Here is a 23,461-nt window from a genome sequence, read left to right on the forward strand (position 1 = left end):
AAGTGAAGTTAGGGGACAGGCAAGGTCATGTCAGGCAGAGGGTGTGCCAGGGGAAAGATATTGTGCCCCAAGAACAGCCAGTGTGTGGCTGGAACAGAAGATGGCAAAGGCTAGGTTACGAAGCTGCTAAGCAGCCTTGAATTCCATGCCAAGGGGTTTAGATTTTACCCTACATGGCTTGCTCTTGCCTACCCACCAAAGACTGCTTTCAGTCATCAAAGCATACTGGAACAAAAGTAGCAGTTACCAACAGAGGCTTCTAGAACCTTCTTTAGTGGAGGCAAGTTGAGAATTGTTGGGACAAAGCCAGCTTACTTCCTTGAGACATTGCGAATAGACCTGCCCATGATTTCTTTATTGCATCCATACATGCAATATGGATGCAATTGTGGCCTCAGGAAAGTTCTGCAATGTTTTGAAAAGGGAAATTGCCCAGGCCAACTGAAATACCCTGACTTCCTTAGTTCTTTCTTTATTTTTCCAATTACCGTAAGGGCAAAAGAGCAAATCAGGAGTAGTTTCACTGCAACCACATTTTGTCTTTTTCATAGTTTTAGACTTCATGATGCCCCACAATGGAGAACTCACTGAGACATAGACCAAGACAGAAGCCAGAAAGACCTCTCTTAGAGAGTGACCTGATATAGGTTCCTGTATGGAGGTATCTTAAGCAATTTAACAGGTATATTTATTTTCAGCAAGCCATTGGACATATAATGTAATTTTTTTCTGAGTTGGAGATATAGCTCAGTGGTAGAATACATGCTTACCAGCACCAAAATTTTTCTTCAAGCACAGGTACTTTATACTTATAATCTTACTCAGGAGGCTAGAATCTAGAAGAATGAAGTTTGAAGTCCATCTAGGCAGAAATCCATGAGATTCTGTCTCTAAAAATCTTACCACAAAAATCAAGGCATGGCTTAAGTAGTAGAGTGCCAGCCCTGAGTTTAAATGTGAGTACCACCAAAATATGTTTCTTCTTTAAAAAAAAGTTTTCTAAAAGCTCCCATTTCCTCCCTTGCAAATGAGTAATATTGTGCTTATTACCTGACCCAAGATAGTATGAAAAGTGGCTTCTGGTTTAAGCCATTTAAGTGATCTTAACTTCTTTGGTAAAAATTAAAGAAGGTTCTTCCTCACTTGATCTTAGCTAAAAGGCCGAGAAGCAATAGGAAGATTCTTCTAAACTCAATGTATGACATGTATCTAATAAGTGCTCCAGATTAGAAAAAGAAAATTTAAAGAGCCTAGTTTGTAATATACATCCAGATGGTAAAGACACACTGCTGTGGGTCAGGGTGGATATTTGACTGTAAACAACGGAGAACCACACTCAAACCAAATGAATACATGAGCACACTCTGAGAATCCAGAGTTTGGGGGCCTTCAGGATTGACTCAATCCAATGGATTTGGGGTTCCTGTTGATTCTACTGGCTTTGCCTTCTGTCTGGTAGCCAGAGAGGTGTGGGCATTCTGTCTTTCACCCATATAGGGCAATGAATGCTTAGAGGAGAAACGATTGTTCTAGAATATTTCCTAGATAAGGTTAGGAACAATTGCGTCCAAATCTTGAGCTCTTTCCTCAGATCTCAAGAGTTCATACGGAGTCACAAAACCATGAGTGCCAAAACCATAAGCCAGAAGGCGCCACACCCCACAACCCAATATAAATTTGCCTCTGCTTCTGGTAGCTCTTAAGAGACTCCATCTGAACGAAGTGATCATTTCTGGGAAGGGAGAATAACTTCTCTTTGCAAACCCTAGCCTGAGCTGAGTCTGGATCTGCTGTAAACCTCATGCTACTGGCATTGATAAATAGCCTCAATAAATTCAGGGATTTCCTCAAGCCTGGTCCAGACAACCAACTGGGATTATGAGTACAAATGAAAGCTACTACACCATCTTTTACAGTGTTTGGCTTAAGCCTTCTTCCTGGTTCCCATGAGGAAAATGTCATAGGTAACTGGAAAACTTTGAGATTAGGATCTTAAAGGCAATCTAGCCTACTGGTTCTGAAGAAGGTACCTGTGTGCAGGGAGGGTCAGCGTCACCCCCTTAAGTATGCATATTTGTGGCATGCTTCTGTATTTCTCAGACAGTTGTGCAGCTTCCAATGCATTCTCTAAAGAGCTGAGGCCTGAACAGGTGAACTATCAGCTCATTTGATAGATGAGGAAAGAAACTGAGGGGAAAGGACTTATTTGAGGTCACACCATAACCTGGAGAAGTAATCCAAGCTTCATAGAATTCTACAGAACTCTATAGAATCCTGGAAGTACTTCCATGATTTTACAAATAGATGATTCATATTTCATTCTGAAAGCAGTAATTAAAAAAACTCAGATACTTTAAAGCAAAAGAGAAATTGAGGGGGTAGGGGGAGGAAAATGGGAACAAAAACATGAGGAGTATCAATGTGTGAGAAGTAATACACCTAGTATCTGGTGAATGTAACTGTAACTCCTCTATATATTACCCTGACAATAAAATTTTTTAAAAAAAAGAAATTGTAGAGCCTGATTTAAAATTATAACCTTTCTATAACTGTATTTTTAAAGACTCATTTCTCATTCATTTAATTTATGATATGTTACCAGTATGGACTGAATTTGTCCTGGTAAAAAGCACTTCAAATATTTTACTAGTGTATAATTTGTTTGCGCATGGTGTGGGTGGAGGGGGGGAGAGAAAGGGGGAGAGAAGAAACTTTGTGCTATAAAAAGGAGTTCAAATCCCCTGAGTAAAATGCTCCGGGTCCAGTATGTATTAGCTAGCTGACTGACCTTGGGAAGATATGCTATTGAGATCATGAAAATGGAAAGTCCATGGAACCTGGTGTCTTCCACTGAAACCAGTATTGTCATAAATAACATGTTATAGTTACGAACACACCAGCTACTCCTCTCATTTTTTTGCCAGTCCTGGGGCTTGAACTCAGGGCCTGAGCACTGTCCTTGGGCTTTCTCAAGGCTAGAACTCTACCACTTGAGCCACAGCACCACCTCCAGCTTTTTCTATGTATGTGGTACTGAGGAATCAAACCCAGGTCTTCGTGCATGCTAGGCAAGCACTTCGCCTAGGCTAAACTCCCAGCCCCCTCTTCTCATTTTTGTACTGAACTTTAGCTAAATCAGATGACCCAAAATAAAAGTTTAAGACTTTCTTCAGTTTGGATGCAATGGTCAATGAGATTTAAGTCTTGGAAAATGTGTAATCTACATAGAAAATGTAGTGGCGGTGTCTGCACAGGAAGGAAACAAACTGTATCACATGAAGATCCACAGAGACACCTTAGGCACCAGCAGTATTACATAGATTTGAGTTTGAGCCTAACCAGCCTTGAGGTAGGCCACCATTAATTCAAGATGGTTCTTCCAAGGTTGGACATTGCAGGTAAAACCAATTGATTTCATATTATTCCTTTTTATTGCCAGTCCTTGGGCTTTCCTCAAGGCTAGTGCTCTATCAAGTGAGCCACAGTACCACTTCTGGCTGTGTGTGGTAGCAAGAATCAAACCCAAGTCTTCATGCATGCTAGGCAAGCACTCCATCACTAGGTCAAACTCTCAACCCCTTCATACTGTTCTTTTAAGTAGACAGGTCTGTGTCTTAAGTTGAGGCAGGTCTGAGGTGAATAGCTAAGTGACAAGAAGTGGGTTCCTGTCTCATGTGGAAGACGACAAAAGGCAATGAAGCCACCGAAGCTTTGAGGGTCTGCAGGCTCACACACCCTGGGGAAAACCCTTGGGTCAATGCAGCCACCCTGGTACTGATTGCGACACTTTGGAAAAACGAAATCCAGAAAAAATGAATTTCAGTGCACATGCTTTATTCTGTGTTATTGGATGGGGAGGCAGGCGAACCCCACACCAGCACCACACTCCTCCATCCTGGAGCTCCCTCCCGCTCCACTGAACTTCAGTCTACTACTGGACTAGAAATTCACAAGATGCAAAAAGGCGGATCATTCAATACCTGGAGAGGAAAACACATGGGACCTGGAGCATTGTTATTTACCCGGACAGGAAGGGACAAACAGGCTAGAATGACAGTGATTCAGCTAGGGTGGAAGGGCAGAGATGGAGAGTGCTACTGGGAATAGATGACTTATATTTAGACTTCGGGTAAACTGACAGCCTCAAAGAGGAAGTGCTGCAAATGTCAGCAGGTGGCTTTCCCGGCCAGGAGGGAGGAGATCAGGTGACTCAGATCCACAGATATTTGAGAAATGGAAGAGGCTTCCTAGCATTACAGACTAAGAAACTGTGGTCTAAACGGACTCACCACTTCCTCTTTCCACACCAGCGTTCATGGAAGAGCAGTTCTCCATCTCTATAGATACCTAAGTTCACCAGGGTCATCATCCAAGATGGTCACACATTACATGTCCACTGTATTGTGAGTTCCTTGTCTACTTATTAATGGAATTAGTAACCAATTTATATCTCAGAGCCTATAATAGTTTGTAGCATGCAGTGACTGAAATATAATGGTGTTCTGAAGATACTCTTTTTTTTTTAAAGTGTTTTTGTCCACAAGCTATTCAGAGGGGTATACAACAGTTGTTTATAAAACCTGGAGAACATTTTAATAAAATATCAAAACTATTCAAAATCTGATATATGAAAAGAATCAGTAAGGCGAGAGAAGTACTTTTGTGAAAAGTAATTAGCTGGTTTGAAAGGCAAATCACAGAGAGTCATTTACCTATAAAAGGAGGCTCAAAGAAGTGAAAAGAAATGCACCTGTTATTTTCAAAAGGACCACCATGACAGTGAATTTGAGTCTTTGAAGGGTTAGGTAACCTTTCTCATTTCCTCTAGTTCTGACAGGTTTCCAAAAGGAAGGGCCTGTTCATGGAGGATTGTCTGAAACAATCAGAAGGAAACAGACATCTGGGAAATGGAATCTTGATTAGGATTCTATGGAGGTAAGGCACGGAGAGCACAAAAAAGCTGCCTATGGCTCGAGTAATAACTTTCTGCAAAGCATATATTTGGCCAGGGGGTCAGGTGGCAGTCTACGCTATGTTCTTGTCCTTGGTCTGGCTGCTGATAGAAAATTCAAAAGAGGAGGGATTTTAATCTAATAAAAATCATCTAAAAATACAAATATTTTGAAGGCTTAGATTATCTTATCTATCTATCTATCTATATAAATTACCAACCTTTCTCTTTCAGTATTTACAAAGTAACAATTCTTTCTTTCCCACCCTGTCCCTTTCTCATGGTGCTACATAGATCAAACTCAGGGCCTCTGGCATGCTATGCAAGTGCTCTGCCCCTGAGTAACACCCCAGCCCCAAAGCTAACAATTCTTTCACCTGTTTTTATGACTACTATACATTCTAAAAGCTCGACATTCAGCATATCAAAAAGGAAAGGGAGTGAGGGTATGCAAGGTTCCCTTCCCCACTCTCTCCTTGTGAGCGGAAGGCTAATTTGGTCCCCACTTTATCCTTGGAAGGGTATACCCCAATGGCTCCCCTAACGCATCTGACTCATTGCTTTGCCGCCATGATGCCTTGCAACATATCTATGGGCAGAGGGAAGACAATGGTGGAGTTCTTCTCAGCAGCAATGGTGGTCAGAGTCTGGAGATACCGGAGTTGAAGGGCTGCAGGAGACTCCGTGATGACAATGGAAGCTTCTTTCAAAGCTCTGGACGCATTCATTTCTCCCTCAGCCGCAATCACCTGTGCACAGGAAAAGGGAGAGTCGGACCGGAGAAAACCTTGTAACATTTAGCGATTACCAAATGATTACAAATCAATTACCAAATGATTACAAATATTTCTGCAGTGCTTTGATTTCAAAACAAAAGGAAAGAGGGCTGGGAGTTTGGCCTAGTGGTTGAGTGCTTGCCTAGCATGCATGAAGATCCAGGTTTGATTCCTCGGTACCACATACACAGAGAAAAGCTGGAAGTGGTGCTGTGGCTCAAGTGGTAGAGCTCTAGCCCTGAGAAAGTCCAAGGACAGTGCTCAGGCCCTGAGTTCAAGCCCCATGACTGGCAAAAAAAAAAAAAGGAAAAGAGAATCTTATTGAAGCAAGACTTAGAGCATTCAATATAGATTTTGCTAATAGGCCTTGATAGTATTTTACAAAAAATCTGTTTACATAGATAAATTAGGCATCTTATTCCATCAAAATGAAAAATAAGAATAAAACTAATGTGGAATCGTGTCTCATTCTAGCAATAGATAAGTACATGGTTATGATTTAATTCATTTATGACACTGAGAAGCATATCTAGTAAAAATTATTTTGTGTGTGTGCTGGTACTCAGGGCCTGAATATTATCTCTGAGCTTGCTTTTGATGCTCAAGGCTAGTTGATCTACCACTTAGGCCACAGCCACTTCTGGCGTTTTGTTGGTTAATTGGAGGTAAGAGTTTCACAAACTTTCTTGCTTGGGCTGGCTTCAAACTGTGATCCTCAGATCTCAGCCTCCTGAATAGCTAGGGAAATGAGCCACCAGTACCTGGTGTGGGAAAGCTTTTAAAAGGGTTTAACTCATTTTCTGCCCTTCTTCCTTCTTGCTGCCTAATTTGAGAAAACACGGAGGGATGTCTAGAGATAGGGGAAAAGAAATTGGAGGAATGCTGAGGGGGGCTGGTGGTACTCAAGGGTGGCAATAGATTGCGGGGGGGCATTTGGGGAGAGAATCAACAATATTTGGAGATAGATTTGGTGTGGGGAGGGCAGAAGGCTCGAGACTCAAGTTTCTGGTTTTACTTGTATAGACATTGACATTAACGGATATAGGCTCTGGTACTTACTGAGAAGAAGAACAGAAATAAACCTTCAATTTATCAAAGCAAACCACTATGCCCTACCTTGGTGGGCAAGGGCTAGACATGGTCAGAGAGACGCATGGACTTGTATTCCAGGATGAGCACTAAAGAATGCAGAATGAACCCCTACCACAGGACCGACAGCCTCTGATTATTTTTTCCATGTCAGCTCATGTGTCCTATTAGGCACTATTTTTCTTTTTTGTCTGAACATGGACCCACTGCAGAGCTATCTCATTTCCCACCATCAATTAATACACAATCTCTTGGCAGCGAAGCTAGACCCATCAGGAAGAGTGTACATTTTGTTCATAGAAAAGCTGCTCTGAGTAAGCTGCCAAAGCTGTGAACACAATACTACAGGCTTTGTCTAGAGGGAGGCTGAGTGCACTCTGGATAGCATCTTAGAGAACAAAGCAAGCTCCTTGGAGAATGAACCCAGGACCCTGTGCATGACAGACAAATGGAACTACATCTCCAGCCCTACAGACTGCCATTTTAAAATGTAACCTTTTCCTGTAGGAGAAACTGGTACTGCCTGTTCCCTCCTGGAGGCACAGAATTGCAAAAATCTCTACTTTCTTAATTAGTAGATAGCTCGTTCCTGGCATCTAAGCCAGAAAGCGTGTGCCAGACATGTTTCTGACCTGAGCCATTTGAAGCTACTCAATGAACTTTGAACAAGAAGTTTGGCTAACCTATTGTAAAATGAAGGGAATCTGTCTTCTTTTGTGTCTCACAAATCTTCCACTTTGTGAGCATTACATCTTGTTGGACAGTATTCCTTCACAGACTTTAAACCATATTCTACTCATTCAACTGGCACGAACATGGGTATTGCCTTTTGGGGGTGGGGGAGTGAACATTCCAGTCGTGGCTTTTGGAGAACACGAGTGCATTGCTTTATGTCACCTATGGCATAAAGCTATGGCTTGGAGGGCATAGAAAACACTCAGCTTTGGTAGACACTGCCAGACATGCCCACCAACAGAAAGTGATCACTCCAGTCCCTCTCTTGCCCACATTTGGTTCTTACTTGTTTTTCAAGCCACCCTGTTGTTTATTGAGGGAGGCACCTCTGTGTAATCCTTGTGGCACATTAACTTGAATTTTCCTCCAGTGTCTCCTAGTCCCCTCTCTTTCTGTTTTCAGCAACGTAAGCAAGATTCCTTTTTTTTTTTTTGCCAGCCCTGGGGCTTGACGTAGGGTCTGGGCACTGTCCATGGACACTTCTTATTCAAGGCTAGTGCTCTGCCACTTGAGCCACAATGCTACTTCTGGCTTTTTCTGCATATATGGTACTGAGGAATTAAACTCGGGTCTTCATGCATTCTAGGTGAGCATTCTACCACTAGGCTACACTCCCAGCCAAGATTCCTTATTTTTCATGAGAACTTGAATATAAAGTATGGTTGCTGCAGAATTATTGTACTTTGCAGACGGGCCAGGCTCAAGGTGTCAACCCTAACCTTGAAGATAGTCAGCCACTGCCCCGGGTCCTGAGAATCTTTCAGATTACCTTCCAGCCCCATCCAAAGGAAAGCTAACTCAGAATTTCTATTTTCTTCTCACTATCATAAAAAGAGGACAGGCCCTCTCCATGCTGTCGAGAATGGCATGGAAGGCAGAGGAGGCAGGGAAGAAGCAAAGGGATTTCTAATTTCCACTGCCACTGTAAGTTCTTCCAATGAAGAACTCATGCATTTAGCTTTCCTAGGATTCAATTTCTCATTGCACATGACCTTCACTTTTCAGGGCTAACTGCATTACCTGGAATACTTCTGGAGCCAAGACTCAGCTCAGTGGAAAACAGTGCTGTGGTTAATTGCTGACAAGGGAATAGGAGGGTGCAGTGCCTGGGCAAAACACTGGCACCTTTGGACTATGAACTCTGAGGACTCTATGAAGTCCATGCATGGGAAATTTCATTATTCAATATGGTTTAGAAGTGGGGTTTAAGATAATGACTAGCTAAAAGCTATTTCTAATGTTCAAAACAATTAGATGATATTAGGGAACATTTTCTAACACAATCATAAATGTGCTATATGATATGTATCACATATATACATGTAGTTTTAAAAAGTTATAGGTTTAAGAAGGAATTTGAAGATTATACAGCATCACTGGATTATTATCCGGAACATCAAAGTATTAGAAAAGTCTAAAATAAACTTTCTGGAAGAAGCATCCCAGTTTATTCCTCTGCTTGGGGCTGTTTGGAAATGCTGGTGGCCAATTTGTGGCTTAATGAAAACAAAGTTTAATGGCCAGTGAATTTTCACCAGCTACTACTTTATTCTAATGATTAGTTGATTCATTCTTTGCTTTTAGTTGTTCTGCCCAATGTGTAGCAATACCCCTATGGGAATTCCTTCTTCTCTAGCTGCGCACAGGGTGAGGTTATGGGCTAGGTTATATGTAGCCAAGCCCTTGGGCCAAAGTTGGACCAAAGAGAAGCTCTCTTCTGTGAATGTGGTCTGACTCCTTTACTGCTCTTCTGGGAATACACCTGAACTTGAGAGAACTTCTCCTTCAGCACTGCCTTACAGGGGGACATGGCCTAGGAAAAAGTGATTTGTTCCTTAACTTTATCCTTGACTACTTTCTGGTTGCATTCAATTCTGATGAAGCTTGCCTCTCTGCTTCCTTATCTTGGGTTTGGTAAGGCAGCCTGTATTTTCATCTTAAAAAATACTGTGTTCCAGGTCAGCTCAACAAATATTTCCTCAGTGCTTCCCAAGGGGCCATTGCACCCAATACAGAGTCAATACACTGGCAGGGTTCCAATGGACTGAGAGGCCTTAAGACGTAAAGTGAAAAGGGCAAAGTGCAGAACAATATGTACAATGTGACATTCTGTTTTGGCCAGTCCTGCAACAGCCTAATCAAATAAAATCCAAGACTACAACACCTATGAATGATGGCGTTTGGGATGCAATGTAAGGTGAAGGGATAGCCTCTAACCTTCCTTCCACACTTCAGAATTGGGTTTTTTTTTATTAAAGAATTTATTAACATTGATTTTTACATCATATTTCAAATGATGTATTTAACAAACAAATATTCAAGAAGGGAATCTCTATATACAATCACTGGCACTTAGATTTTAAAACATAATTAAAATTAGGCTGAGGGTTTGTATGTCATAGATACATATTAATCTATGTAATAAAACATTATGTTTATGGAGTCATAGTGTTTCAGGTTTTTAAAGTGAACATCTGATAAAAGTCCAGCAGTAAGAAAAGAACAACAACAAAATCCCTCCAAACAGAAAACATTACCTTGGCTCTCGCCTCCCGGGCTGCTTCTGCCTCTGCAGCCATTGCTCTCTGGAGCTGCACGGGCAGCTTCACGTCCTTAATTTCCACACGTTCCACCTTGATTCCCCAGTCATCAGTGGCATCATCCAAGGTAGACTGTTGGAAAGAGAAGCCAATCAAGTCACTGTCTGTCCCTGCCCAGATGGTGAGAATGGCTGTTTTCACTGGGATGTGACACAGATAAGGTGCTGGGCAACTGCACAGAAACTGTCCTTTATGTGGGGCTGGGAGTTTGGCCTAATGGTAGAGTGCTTGCCTAGCATGCATGAAGACCCAGGTTCGATTTCTTGGTACCACATACATAGAAAAAGCTGGAAATAATGCTGTCGCTCAAATGGTAGAGCTCTAGCCTTGAGAAAAGCCCATGGACAATGCTCAGGCCCTGAGTTCAATCCCCAGGACTGACAAAAAAAAAAAAGAAAAAAAGAAAAAAAAAAGAAACTATCCTTTGTGGAAGGAATGTCCATTAAGGGGCTGGGTTGTTGGAGAACTGTTCATTCTGTGTGTGTGTGTGTGCATGTGTCTGTGTGTGCCAGTCCTGGGGCTTTGAACTTAGGGCTCTGGAGCCAGGTATGGTGGCTCATGTCTATAATCCTAGCATTCAGGAGGGTGAGATCTGAGGATCTCGGTTCAAAGTCAGCCCAGGCACTAAAGTACGTGAGACTCTTATCTCTAACTACCAGGAAACCGGAAGTAGTGGCCTTGTGGCTCAAGGGGTAGGGTGGTAGCCTTGAGCTGAGGAGCTCAAAGACAGGCCCAGAGTTCAAGTCCCATGACTGAAAACAAAAACAAAACAACAACAACAACAAAAAGAAGTTGAACTTAGGGCCTCGGTGCTGTCCCTGAGCTTCTTTTACTCAAGGCTAGTGTTCTACCATTTGAGCCACAGTGCCACTTCTAGCCTTTTCTGATTAGTTTATTAGAGATGATTTCACAGAGTTTCTAGCCTGGGCTGGCTTCAAACCACGATGCTCAGGTTTTAGTCTCCCAAGAAGGTAGGATTATAGACATGAGCCACCAATGCCCAGCTGTACGAACTGTTTATTTTCAGTTCCTGTTGCAATTATTCAACCCTTCTATTGTACGTTAATAGCAACCATCATGAAACCACAGAAGAATGCCTATGGTTGTATACCAATAAAACCTTATGAATAAAGGTGTCTGGCCTGTGAACTATAACTTGCCAGCTCCTAAGCTAATGTGACTCTGTATAAGCCATATTACTTCTATGTGTTTTGTTTTTCTTCTTTATATTATTTTTGCCAGCCCTGAGGCTTGAGCTCAGGGGCTGGGCTGTCCTTCAGCTTTTGTGATCAAGACTAACATTCTACTGCTTCAAGCCACAGCTCCACTTCTGGCTTTTTATGGATAACTGGAGGTAAGAGTCTTATTCTTGCCTGGGCTGGCTTTGAACAGCAATCTTAGATCTCATCTTCCTGAGTAGCTAAGATTAGAGGCGTGAGCCACAGGCATCCAGCTGTTTTCTTCCTTTAAAGGGGCAGGAATGAGCCCATATTCCCTATTTCATGAGGTGATAGAGGTGTGGAATAAGATCACAATGAGATCTGTACAAATCACACAGGAATTCAGCTTTACAGCCTGTAAATCTGCCACCTATCTTCTATCTTTTTGAACAAACTAGTTTTAACTAGACATCTATTATCCTGCGGGTAAAATCAGGCACCACAGAAGGAATAACATGAGCCTCACTATTGGAAGAGCGCTCTGACAGCACGTGCAAGTTTATGCTAAACCAAAAAGTTCCACTACTTCTGGAAAAAGAAAGCACACACTGGAAGGAAGTAAAAGTAACATGCATGGGCAAGTTAGGAACTCAGAGACAACGAGGCCAGGGATACCCTCCACTTTAATTAGTAAAGGATTCTCAAGCATGCACACACTCCTTGCTTCCGTTGTCTGCTTCCAGGGGACCACCAGGTCAGTGTGCTCCTCACCTGCATGTTGTGGGCTATTTCTTCTCTGTCAGAGAGGATCTGAGAAAGGTTCTTGGTGCCTAGAACGTTCCTGAGAGTAGTCTGGGCCAAAAGACGGGTGGCGGAGTCCGCATTGGTGATATTTGCCACAGCCAGAGTTGCGTTCTGAACACGGTAATAGACCACGCCATCCACACTGATGGTCACGGAATCCTTCGTGAGGATCTACACGAGAAAGGAAGCAATCCTATAGCCCATTTCTTTACTGTGATGACTGTAATGTAACTAAGTTAACTTTGCTAAAGCAGTAGCAAATTTTCTGCAAGAAGGCATCAGAAGGTTTACTTAGTCTTTAGAAATATAATAAAACATACTCATTTATCTATCAAGCCCTTCCATGAACCCATTCAATCACTCAGCAAATGATGAATAGAAGGCATCATGCTGGGGATAAAACTATGACCAGTGTTGGGTCCTACTTTTGAGGAGGTGGAGAAATCAAAGTGGACATTAAAGGAAAGAAAGTAGGTAGCTGGGGCCGGGAGTTTGGCCTAGTGGTAGAGTGCTTGCCTAGCATGCACGAAGACCCGGGGGTTCAATTCCTTGGTACCACATACATAGAAAAAAGCTGGAAGTGGTGCAGAGGCTCAAGTGGTAGAGCTCAGGCCTTGAGAAAGTCCAAGGACAGTGCTCTCAGGCCCTGAGCTCAAGCCCAGGACTGGTTAAAAAAAAGAAAGAAAGGAAGTAGGCAGCTGCGGGTGGAAGGGATGAGACCTGACTCTCAAAGAAAAGAAAAAGAAAGGACTGAGGATGGCAGAGTGGAGTGGCGAATATTCAGGAAAAGAACATCTCATGCCAAAAAGTTCACAGGGCTCACGCCTGTATTCCTAGCTACCCAGGAGGCTGAGATCTGAGGATCATGGTTCAAAGCCAGCCTGGATACTAAAGACCACAAGACTCTTATTTCCAATTGACCACTAGAAAACCAGAAGTGGCACTGTGGCTCAAGGGTAGTGCGGTAGCTTTGAACTGAAGAACTCAGGAACAGTGCCCAGGCCCAGAGTTTAAGCCCCACGACCAACAACAACAAAAAAAAGTTCACAGGGAATGTTTTTACACAGAAAAGTTATGGTATACTTCATAGCATATGATACAAAAAATGCTTTAGATAACATAATTTTGTTCTGATTAAAGATAATTGGAAGGGCAGGTACCAGGAAAACAGTAATTCAAATAAGTTGTTAACTCTCCTGGGACTCAGATTCCTCATTTCTAAAGTGGAGATTAATAAATATTTCCTGTTTCACAAGTTTGTTGTTAGAACTAATGTTTTTTTGTTTTGTTTTGTTTTTTTTCTTTGTCAGTCCTGGGCTTGAGCTCAGGGCTTGAGGACTGTCCTTGGACTTTCTCAAGGCTAGAGCTCTACCACTTGAGCCTCAGCACCACTTCTGGCTTTTTTTGCTATGTATGTGGGGTACTGAGGAATCGAACCCTGGTCTTTGTGCATGGTAGGCAAGCACTCTACCACTAGGCCAAACTCCCGGCCCCAGAACTAATGAGTTTTAAGTGGTAAGAGAAAGTGCCAGGCACACAATAATGCTATAATTATTAGGATTTGTTTTTCATCTCAGATAATGGTGTGAGCTTTTTATTGAATAAAACATTAGCTTTATTGAGTGTGATAAGTTAATTTAGACAGTAAGAGAAGAGCCTTTTCATGTTATTTCTAATTCATGTTTTATACATGCATACATGGCTCCTGACTTTAGGTGGGTCAACTTTGTGGTGATGTGAATCAGTAGGCATTCAATAAAATGGTTCTTTGTGTTTTGGATTTTCACCATTTTTGGGATCTAGTACTATGTAGGATGATATTCTTTTGTGAAACTGGGAAAAGGAAGTGAGCTTTAGCTTCCTGTCACCCCAAGATCATAGGGTACCCAGCTAATACTTTATACTGTGTGAGCCATTAAACTATAATGTTCATTAGGGTGCACATATTAAGTATATCTTTTATTTGTGATATTGTCAACTCATAATGGGTTTACTGGTATGTAACCCTATCATATGTCAACAAGCACCTGTACTTTTGCAACAGTTATCATTTAAAAACCTCAATCCTAGGTTAGTCAGCCCTGGCTAAAATGCTTCAGTGACTTCCTACTACTTTCAATATAGAGTCCTTGACATCTGACCTTGCATAACCTCTGACTTCACAGCTGCTAACTCCTGTACACCCTCTGTACCTGGCCACAGGTGGGGCCCTATGTACAGTGCTCATGTCCCCAGTACTGATATTGCTTGGATGTCCTTTCTTCCCTTTCCTTCCCATCGTGAAACTGGCTTCCATTCATTATTCAGGTGTTGTTCTCTGCATGGAGCTTCCCTGCTTACTTACATACACCTCTGCTTCCCTTACTGTAATGACATTGTTTATTGACTATGCATTGTTTATTGTTTATTAGACTATGCATTTCCTTCTTTCTTTTTGTGGTACTGGGGAATAAACCAAGCAAGGATTTTGCACACTCTGGGTAATGCTCTACACTTGAGCTATGCCCATAGGCCTGTTTGTTTACTTGCTTATTTAGAGATAGGGTCTCTTACTAACTCTGCTGGGCTGGCTACCAAGTCAAGATCTTCTTTCCTTCACCTCCTGAGTAGCTAGAATTACAGCCATGCACTACTATGCCCAACTATAGTTTCTTTTCTTTTCTTTTCCTCCCTCCTTCCCTTCTTTTTGGTTGTAGTAGGGGTTGTACTCAGGGCCTTGCACTTGCTAGGCAATCTATCACTTGAGCTACTCCTTCACCTTCTCTCTGCCTTGCTTAGTTTTGGAATAGAATCTTGCTCTTATACCTGAGCTGTAACCCTCCTATTTGTGCTTACCTTTGTTGCTGGGATGACAGTGGCATAGTTTGGGAGAATACAATTGTGCCCAGCTATTGGTTGAGATGGAGATTTGCAATTTTTTTTCTTTTTTTTAATTGTGATTAATAGAAGGGTTACATTCTATTCACCAGATAGAAGGTGCATAACTTCACAAACATTGATACCCTTTCTTATGACATGGTCCCCATTTCCTTCCCACCCTCCCCCCACTTATCTTGATTTCCCCCCTTCCCCATCCAATTTCAAATAACCAACCAAGCACATATAAAATATATCAGATAACAAAGTGAAATATTGTAACAATATGAGATAACCAAGGGACGGCAAAAGAGACGAGAGATAACATAGTACATTAAGAACAACAGTTATTCATTATATGGGACTTGAAAATTTTTATGACCAGGCTGGGCTTGAACCATGATCCCCTAAGGATTTAAGGCTTGCTCCACTGTGCCCAGCTTAGACTATGAATTTGTTAGGGAGCGTTTTTGTATCTCTAGCACTAGTAGAGTGCTTAATACATGGCAGGAGGTCACTAAAAGAGGTATGAATTGAATCGAATCATGATGTTAAGAAGTAAATGATGAAGTGCACAGGAGTAAACACAGTTCCTTCTCTGTATGCACCCCTGGCACAGGGCTTTAAACCATGTCCTGTCCTGGTAAGCCCTTATTTGTGAGCTGGTGCTAACAATACCTCCCAATTCTAACCAAATTTCTGTGACAATCAAGGGTACTAGATGCTTGTAAAAGATGCCCCTTGGAAAGTACAATATACACATAAAGAGAAGGTAAAAACAACCATTTTGCTAAGGAACTCTTTAGCTCTACCAGGCATCAAAGCAATTCTCCTATCCTGTTAGTGAGTAATCTAAAAACATCTCTAACTTGGAAGCAAAGAGGAGGATCTGTAGATAAAGAGACAGTATATTACTGCCTTCTGGGAAAATTCTTTTCCATAAAATGGTGGGAAAGCAAACGTTGTTTCTAAGCAGATTCTTGCCCCATGACTGCCTCAGCTGCTTACAAAGCTGCAGCTTCTCTGACAAGTGTTTACTGTAGGCAGAGTGTTCACAGGGGCTGGGGCGGGGAAGGGGCTGCTTGCCAAGTCCAATCAGTTGTGCCTTCAGCCTCTTGCAGGAAGGGGAGAGCAGCTGGGGGGCAGCAGTTCACAGCAACCAACAGATGCTTGCAACATTTACAGAGGAAGATGCCAGGATTCTGAGAAATCCTGAAAGGGGGTCTTCTGAGAGTCTATCTTCTCTGAAAGACAGAACATGCAGGAGACAAGGCAAAGCTCTGGGACTTTCGTTTGTTGGTGCTGGTCCCCAGGCTTAAACTAGGGCCTGGGTACTGTCCCTGGGGCTTTTTTGCTCAAGGCTAGTGCTCTACCCCTTGCTTTGGGTAGTTTATTGGAGATAAGAGACTTAAGGAGAGGCTCAGGCCCGTAATTCTAGCTACTCCGGAGACTGAGATCTGAAGATCAGGTTCAAAGCCTCCTGAGTAGTTAGGATTATAGGTATGAGCCACTGGTGCCTGGCTTTGGATTTGTTTTTATGAGTGAAATGGAGGTTTTGATGATTCCTGGTATCACCAAGCTTGCATGCACTCAGAAGTCTGACCTCATCAACTATTTGGACCAGTACCAGCAAGCTTTCTGGATGTTTTGATAAGAAAAGGGAACATGGCCAGGCTCCAACATGGTGCTGAGTTCCACAGGCCAGAAAACAAGACAGGATCCGCCCATCCCTTAGCCCGACTAGCCTGTCTGCAGGTTTTCTGTCTGCCATGGTTTTTATAATTTCTAAGACACGGATAATTTCTAACAGGATGGCTGTTGTATAAGAGGTGTGATAGAACTAATGTAGAATGCAACCAACTCTGAGTTAGGAAAAAGCACCAGGTAGGGAATCCAAAGAGCTGGATTTAGTTCAGGTTTTGCCTCAGTAGTCTGAAGTAGGGACCTTTGTCTCCCCACAACTGTATTCTTCTGGTAATCTGAAAACGTACAATGTGATTTCTAATATATCCAAACTTCCAAAGGAGCCATTCTAATTCTTTGAACTCTAACCAATGTCTCTACAATGAGATCATGATAAAAGAAAAGAAGTTACCAAAAGTTTCTCTCAGAAATATGCAGAGAATAATATTCCAAAAACAATAACAATGATGATAGTAACTCTACCCTTGTGTTAGCATTGCATTATGGTCTGTCATGACCACTTCTACGCCCAGTAATTCCTCAGTTAGCCAAGGTGAGGCAGGAGCTCACCTCTTGAGGAGGAATGTCAAAGGAGATGGTCCTCATGTCCACCTTGATGAAACTATCAGTGCAGGGCAGGATGAAAAACAAACCTGTAACAAAGACACAGAGTATCAGAGGGAGCAGAGTGGCCCAACCAGCCCAATTCGCCATTCTGCAAATGGAAATTGCCTACTCAACACAAGTCATCAATATTTCTGTGTGTGTGTGTGTGCGTGTGTGTGTGTGTGTGTGTGTGTGTATCATGGGGCCTGAGTGCTATCCCTGAGCTCTTCAGCTCAAGGCTACTGCCCTGCCCTTAAGCTAAGCCGCATTTCCCATTTTCTAGAGGTTAATTGGAGACAAGAGTCTCAGGTCCTTTTGTGCCCTGGCTGGCTTTGAACCTCGATCCTCAGAGCTCAGCCTCCTGAGTAGCTAGGATTACAGGCATGAGCTACCTCGCCCGGCTAAGTCACCAATATTTCTTTGTGAAGAACAAGAAGCCCAGAATACTGTCCTTGGCTCCTGGTGCCCATTTCCCACCTTGAACTGTCCCCACCGAAGCCTGTGGAGTTCATTTCCTTATGAAAATCTCTTGTAAAGCCATCTTTGTGTTTCTGGTAGTTTTTCTCCCACAACTTATTGCCTAGTCTAAGATACCAACCCTGGGCATGGTCCTGCAAGACCCACTACAGCTCACCTCTCCAGTCACATCTGCATGCTGTGATCTCACCAGACCTCTGATGAGGCAACACTGTCTCCCTAACACTGCTCTGTGGTATTGCATCTGCTGGGAACCCTTCTTAGTAGTCAACGCCTTTCCCTGTCACAAGTCTCTGCCGGATGTCTCACTCGGGAAGCATGCTTGGTTGCATGCTGGTGGCTTATCCCTGTAATCTTAGCTACTCAAGAGACCAAGATCTAAAGTTCATGGTTTGAAGCCAGCCTGGGTAGGAGAAAAGTCTGTGTGACTCTTATTTCCAGTTAAGCACGAAAAATACAGGTGGCTCAAATGGTAGAGTGCCAGTCATGAGGGTAAAAGCTAAGGGAGAGTGCCCAGGCCCTAAATTCAAGCCCCTGTTATCAGTGCACGCATACACACAGACACGTGTATATGCAAGCGTATTCACACAGCCTGTCTTTCTCATCTATTGCTATTTGAAGTTAGGTACCCTGCTGTGGGAGTCTCTTGCTCATACTACCTAGTCCGTGGGATATAGCTATTTCCTTGTTAGTGTCCTGCCACTAGACAGAGCCTTGAGGGGAGGGACTGTGTTCTAGTCTCACTTGAATTCCCAGGCCTTGGCAACACAGTAGGACCTTCATTGAAGTGTGCCAGATAAATAACTAAAGGCCTTTTTTTAGTAGGGATTCTTGTGCTCTGATTTCTAAAGCTGTAACTATTTCTGTCCAAACATAATCTTCTGGGCTCAAAGGGGAAGGAGAGGGGAAGGGCACACAGGGATGGAGAATAATACTGAGACTGGCTAGAGTCATAGCTATTGTTATATACTGTCTGCTTCCACAGGCCCTCATAGGGAAATCTCATCAGTTATAGTTCTCTGGTCTCAAGTCAGGGTTTGATGGCTATGTCTGTAATCCCAATACTTGGGAGGTCAAAGCACAAGGATTAAAGAGTTCAAAGGCCACCTAGGCTATCTATAACAAGTTGAAGGCTAGCCTATGCTACATATTGAGGACCCTATCTCAAAAAAATAAACAAGCCAGGCACTGGTGGCTCGTCCTTGTATCCTACCTACTCAGGAGGCTGAGATCTGATGATCACAGTTCACAGCCATCCCAGACAGAAAAAAAAAACTGGGAGATTCTTATCTCCAATTAATTACCAGAAGCCCAAAATAGATTTGTATCTCAAGCAGCAGGGTACCAGCTTTGAGTGAAAAAGCAAAGTGAAAGTGCAAGGTCCTCAGTTCTAGCCTTAGTACCAGAACAAAACTAAAACAAAACATCCATTTCCCACAGAAACAAAGACAAAAACAAATGAAAAAAAAAAAACAAACAAACCTGTAATTATGACTACTTGGAAAGCAAAAACCAGGCGGGTCATGTTTCAAGATCAGCTTGGGCAAAAAAAAGTTTGCAAGACCCAATCTCAATCACTCTAGGAAGACTAGTATGAGACTGGCAAAAAGGCAAGACCTTTATTATTGTTGTTATTATTATTATTAAAGTGCTTCTTCAGATAATTCTCCTAGCACCTCAGTACTGACCAGGTCCTTTGGCTCCTCCTTGTAAAATGCGACCCAATCTAAAGATGATGGCTCTTTCATATTCTTTTATAATCTAGAATTATAAAAGCAAATAATTATTTAACATGAGGTGCATGGACATTTACATATACAGATTCTTAAATACATACTTACGTTCATAATACATTAGCTATTTCCTACCTTTTCTCTGTATTCACACAATATCTATAAATAACATGTTCAATCTTTACGCTTTACAAGCACAATGTTTGCTATTTTCATATTGATCATAAAATACTTGTATAAATTTGCAAAGTATATTACAGTATACAGAAATACATACATAACTTCAGTCTTCAACTGTTACCATTTCTTTATTTTTTTATTGTCAGAGTAATGTATAGAGGGGTTACAGTTATATTCGACAGGTAGTAGGTGCATTACTTCTCACACATTGATACCTTCTCATGTTTTTGTCCTCATTTCCTTCCCCCTACCCCTTCCCAATCATGTTTTCCCCCTTTCCTTTCCTATTTCAAATAAACAAATAAAAGTATATACCAATATACCAGGAGATATTACCATTTCTAATCAATTGTTCATGTATTGTTTATTCAGAAAAAAGAAAGCTTAAAGTTTTTCCTTTTCTTTTTTCTGGGCTAGTCCTGGGGCTTGAATTTAGGTCCTAGGTGATGTCCCTGAGTGTATTTGCTTAAGGTCAGTGCTCTACCACTAGAGCCACTGCTCCACTTCCAAAGGTTTTTCTTATGATCTTTAAAATTGCCATAAATGCATATGAAAAGCTTGGAGCTTATTTTATTTTTTCTAAGAATATGTAAATGATAGTACTTATTTAAGTATTAATTATTTTGTAGAATGATCCTTTTCCCTTATGAAGTGGCAGACATTGCGATAAGAACACTCAGGCTCATCCATTCATTTTGACCTCACCATGGTCCCCTGAGGGAGATGCCATTATTCACTTCTACTTCCTCAGTGAGGACCCAAGGAAAAGGTCACACAGTAAAACACGGAGGCAGCTGCTGAACCTCACCATTGCTAACACTTGAGAACTTGCTCTCAAAGGACATCTCATATCCCCGACCCAGAAAACATTAGATGGTGATTGCCAGACTATCTACATCATTTACACATATAAGAATAGGTTTAGTAAGTAGAAACGGACCCCATCCTGATATGAATGAAATGGTCTTTACCTTTATGCACATCCATATTGATAACGGGAAGGTTATAACCGTGAATAAGAATGAGACAGCCACCAGAATCCATCCACAAGGTCCAAGGCCTTTATTTGGGGTATCTGTTGAAAACAAAATCATACAAGCTTGAATCACTGGAATGAGCCTGGCCACTGTCTCATCGTCCCAATCTTTATATCCCCACTAGCCACTTGGAGCTTTGTGCTAAGCATTTATTCTTCCCAGATTGAATCCTCATACAACCGTGAATTGTAGGTTCTGTATTGCACAGTGTATGTAACATACTGTTCTTTCTTTTATCTAGCAAGAAATGTATATCACTGAATTCTCACCACAGTCCTGGGAGGCTAAGTATTTTTTATTTGCTTTGTGACATAGGGTCTTGGTATAGAGCCCAGGGTAGCCTCAAATTCACAATGTAGCCAAATGCATGACTGTGCTGCCTGAAGGATGATAGGCACGTGCCACCTTGCCTAGTGAAGCTAAGTATTTTTAAAAATTAATTAATTTTATTGATATTATAGAGGTGATATACAGAGGGGTTGCAGTTATATAAGTCAGATGGTAAGTGTACTGCCTTTCCCTTCCTTCCCTCTCTCCCAGTTTTCCCTTCCTATCCCCACCCACAAGTTGTACAGTGGCACCACTGCAATTGTTCACCCTTGGCCTTCCATTTCTATGACTCCCAGAGCAAAAAGGAAAGAAGAACAAAAGAACAAAAATGAAAAAAAATTGTTTCCATTTCTTGGAATTCATTTCAATAAATATTATTTTATATGATCAGATGCGCATAGACTTTGTGCCTTTCTGTTCCTCTCCTCAGGGTGTCCTCCTTTGGTCTTTCTTACCATGTGTGAATGCCTATAGATCGATATAATTTATTATGTCTCAGTGTATTTTAGATCTAAAAGCTAAGTATTTTAATGCCATGTTAAGAATGAGCTAATTGAGACAATGTCATTTTTCCACAGTCAAACACAAGTCACTTACTCCAATGCCTCCCCTCTTTGACCACTTAACTAGTGCATTTTGAAAAATATTCCTTTATTTTCATGTTTGGGGCACTTTCTTGAGACAATATCTAAATTGGGAAAGGACAGCACACTGGAATTTTGAAAATGAAATCTGATATTCTTACAGAGGAAGGAAGCCTTCTTTATTCCACCTGTGCCTATTTGTAGCAAAAGACAGTTTTAAGGCTCTGTGCCAGGTTTAAAGGTCTGGATTTTGAGTGCAACAGATTCTAAGCAAGAACAGATGGGCTACAGATACTTATACTCTCATACTCCGAAGCATACATCTCTGTATTATGCTATAAACTCCCTAAGGGTTCTGAGGCATCTTTTTGCTTCTTTTTTTTTTCCTTCCTTTCTTTCTTTCTTTTTTTTTTATGCTGCTGATAGTGCTGGGGATAAAACGCATATGCTAGGCAAACGCTATACCAATGAAATGTATCTCCAGTCCTTTTACTCAGTGTCATATTCCCAATGTCTAGAACAGTAACCTACATAGAATGGCTCTATGGGCCTTAGTTTCTTCACCTGTAAAAAGTAAGAATTATTAATTCAGCTTATAGAGTTAAATGAATGCTCCATAGATATATATGTATATATATATATCTATATCTATCTATCTATCTATATATATATGTGGCTCATGGGGCTTGAACTCAGCCTGGGCACTGTACCTGAGCTCTTCAGCTCAAGGCTACTGCCCTACCCTTGAGCCAAGCCCCACTTCCCATTTTCTAGAGGTTAATTGAAGATAAGAGTCTCAGGTTCTTTTGTGCCTGGGCTGGCTTTGAACCTTCATCCTCAGATCTCAGCCTCCTGGATAGCTAGGATTACGTGTGAGCCACTGTACTCGGCATGAGGAAAATTTAAGAGACTTAATGTATGCCTTGATGTTATCTTCCTTCTTCTCCTCATATATGTAAACTGCCAGTCTAGGCTTGGATATTCAGAGATTCTTAGGAAATACTTTTACAAAGAGAGACACACAAGGACAAGCCAGTGTCTTCAAACACTTGTCAGTATACGAAATTACAAATCAAGAGGAACAAGGAAGTTAAGTAGATACTATGAAATTCATGCTTATTTCTTCCTATATTAAATACTCAGCTAGAAATAATCAGGGTTATGTCCACACTTTCATAGCGCTAATTCCTTTGCAATTAAAAGATCCCATTCTCATCTCTCAACTTCACAGCCTGAAAAGCTACACAAACTACATTCTTCAAGGAAAAGAGGCATAGATTTATAAATGAAACTTCAGTCATCTACCACTTGTAGGAAAAGCGTGGAAGCAATCTTAGCTACTCACTCACATTTCATGAAATTCGTTTTCTTCAAATTTCCCACTCAAGAAATTCTATCAACTTTAGAAGGTAAATGGAAAGTAATGGGCAAACAGAATTCCTAAGATGTATTCATTGATGTCAATGTTTTGCTGGGTGGGAACTCTCTCCTAAAGACTAGGGATTCCCAATATTCAGCTGTAAATACTGCTTTGCCATGTTTTAGTTCATTTTCTTCTTTTACTACAGAACTCTTTCTTGGAAATAGCAATAGATTACATTTTAAACAATTCAAAGCCAAGGTCTGAAACTGAATATGAGCCTATATATTTAAATTTTTGCATTAAATGTTCAAATTGAGCTCATTGCCAATACTAATGTAAATTAAAAAATCATTTTTATAAAAAATCACTATGATAACTAGGAAATTACAGCTCAACAAATAGAAAAGTTGTCTATATTTATCTCTAGATTTTTTTTGCCTTGTAAATGTCTTTTAAACCCTTGGTGTCCTTGCTTTCAAAAACAAAATAACAGGATA

The 23,461-nt window shown here is 41.5% G+C and overlaps 1 protein-coding gene across 2 annotated transcripts in view; it reads right to left on the reverse strand.

The window, feature by feature from the left end:
* Positions 1 to 5,120: 5,120 nt before the first annotated feature.
* Stom (stomatin) overlaps positions 5,121 to 23,461 on the reverse strand; it is a 29,242-nt gene continuing 10,901 nt past the window's right edge. For both annotated transcript variants that reach the window (XM_090330552.1, XM_090330554.1), the window contains exons 2-7: positions 20,622 to 20,725; positions 19,426 to 19,498; positions 17,225 to 17,307; positions 12,083 to 12,286; positions 10,089 to 10,223; positions 5,121 to 5,700 (exon numbers count right to left, since the gene is read on the reverse strand). In XM_090330552.1, the coding sequence (XP_090186678.1) occupies positions 5,506 to 5,700; positions 10,089 to 10,223; positions 12,083 to 12,286; positions 17,225 to 17,307; positions 19,426 to 19,498; positions 20,622 to 20,725 (794 nt within the window). In that variant the 3' untranslated portion in view covers positions 5,121 to 5,505. The remainder of the gene's footprint in view (positions 5,701 to 10,088; positions 10,224 to 12,082; positions 12,287 to 17,224; positions 17,308 to 19,425; positions 19,499 to 20,621; positions 20,726 to 23,461) is intronic.

The sequence above is a fragment of the Megascapheus bottae genome, chromosome 3 (genome assembly GCF_031878675.1).
Source record: "Megascapheus bottae isolate mThoBot1 chromosome 3, mThoBot2.hap1, whole genome shotgun sequence".
Classification (NCBI taxonomy): domain Eukaryota; kingdom Metazoa; phylum Chordata; class Mammalia; order Rodentia; family Geomyidae; genus Megascapheus; species Megascapheus bottae.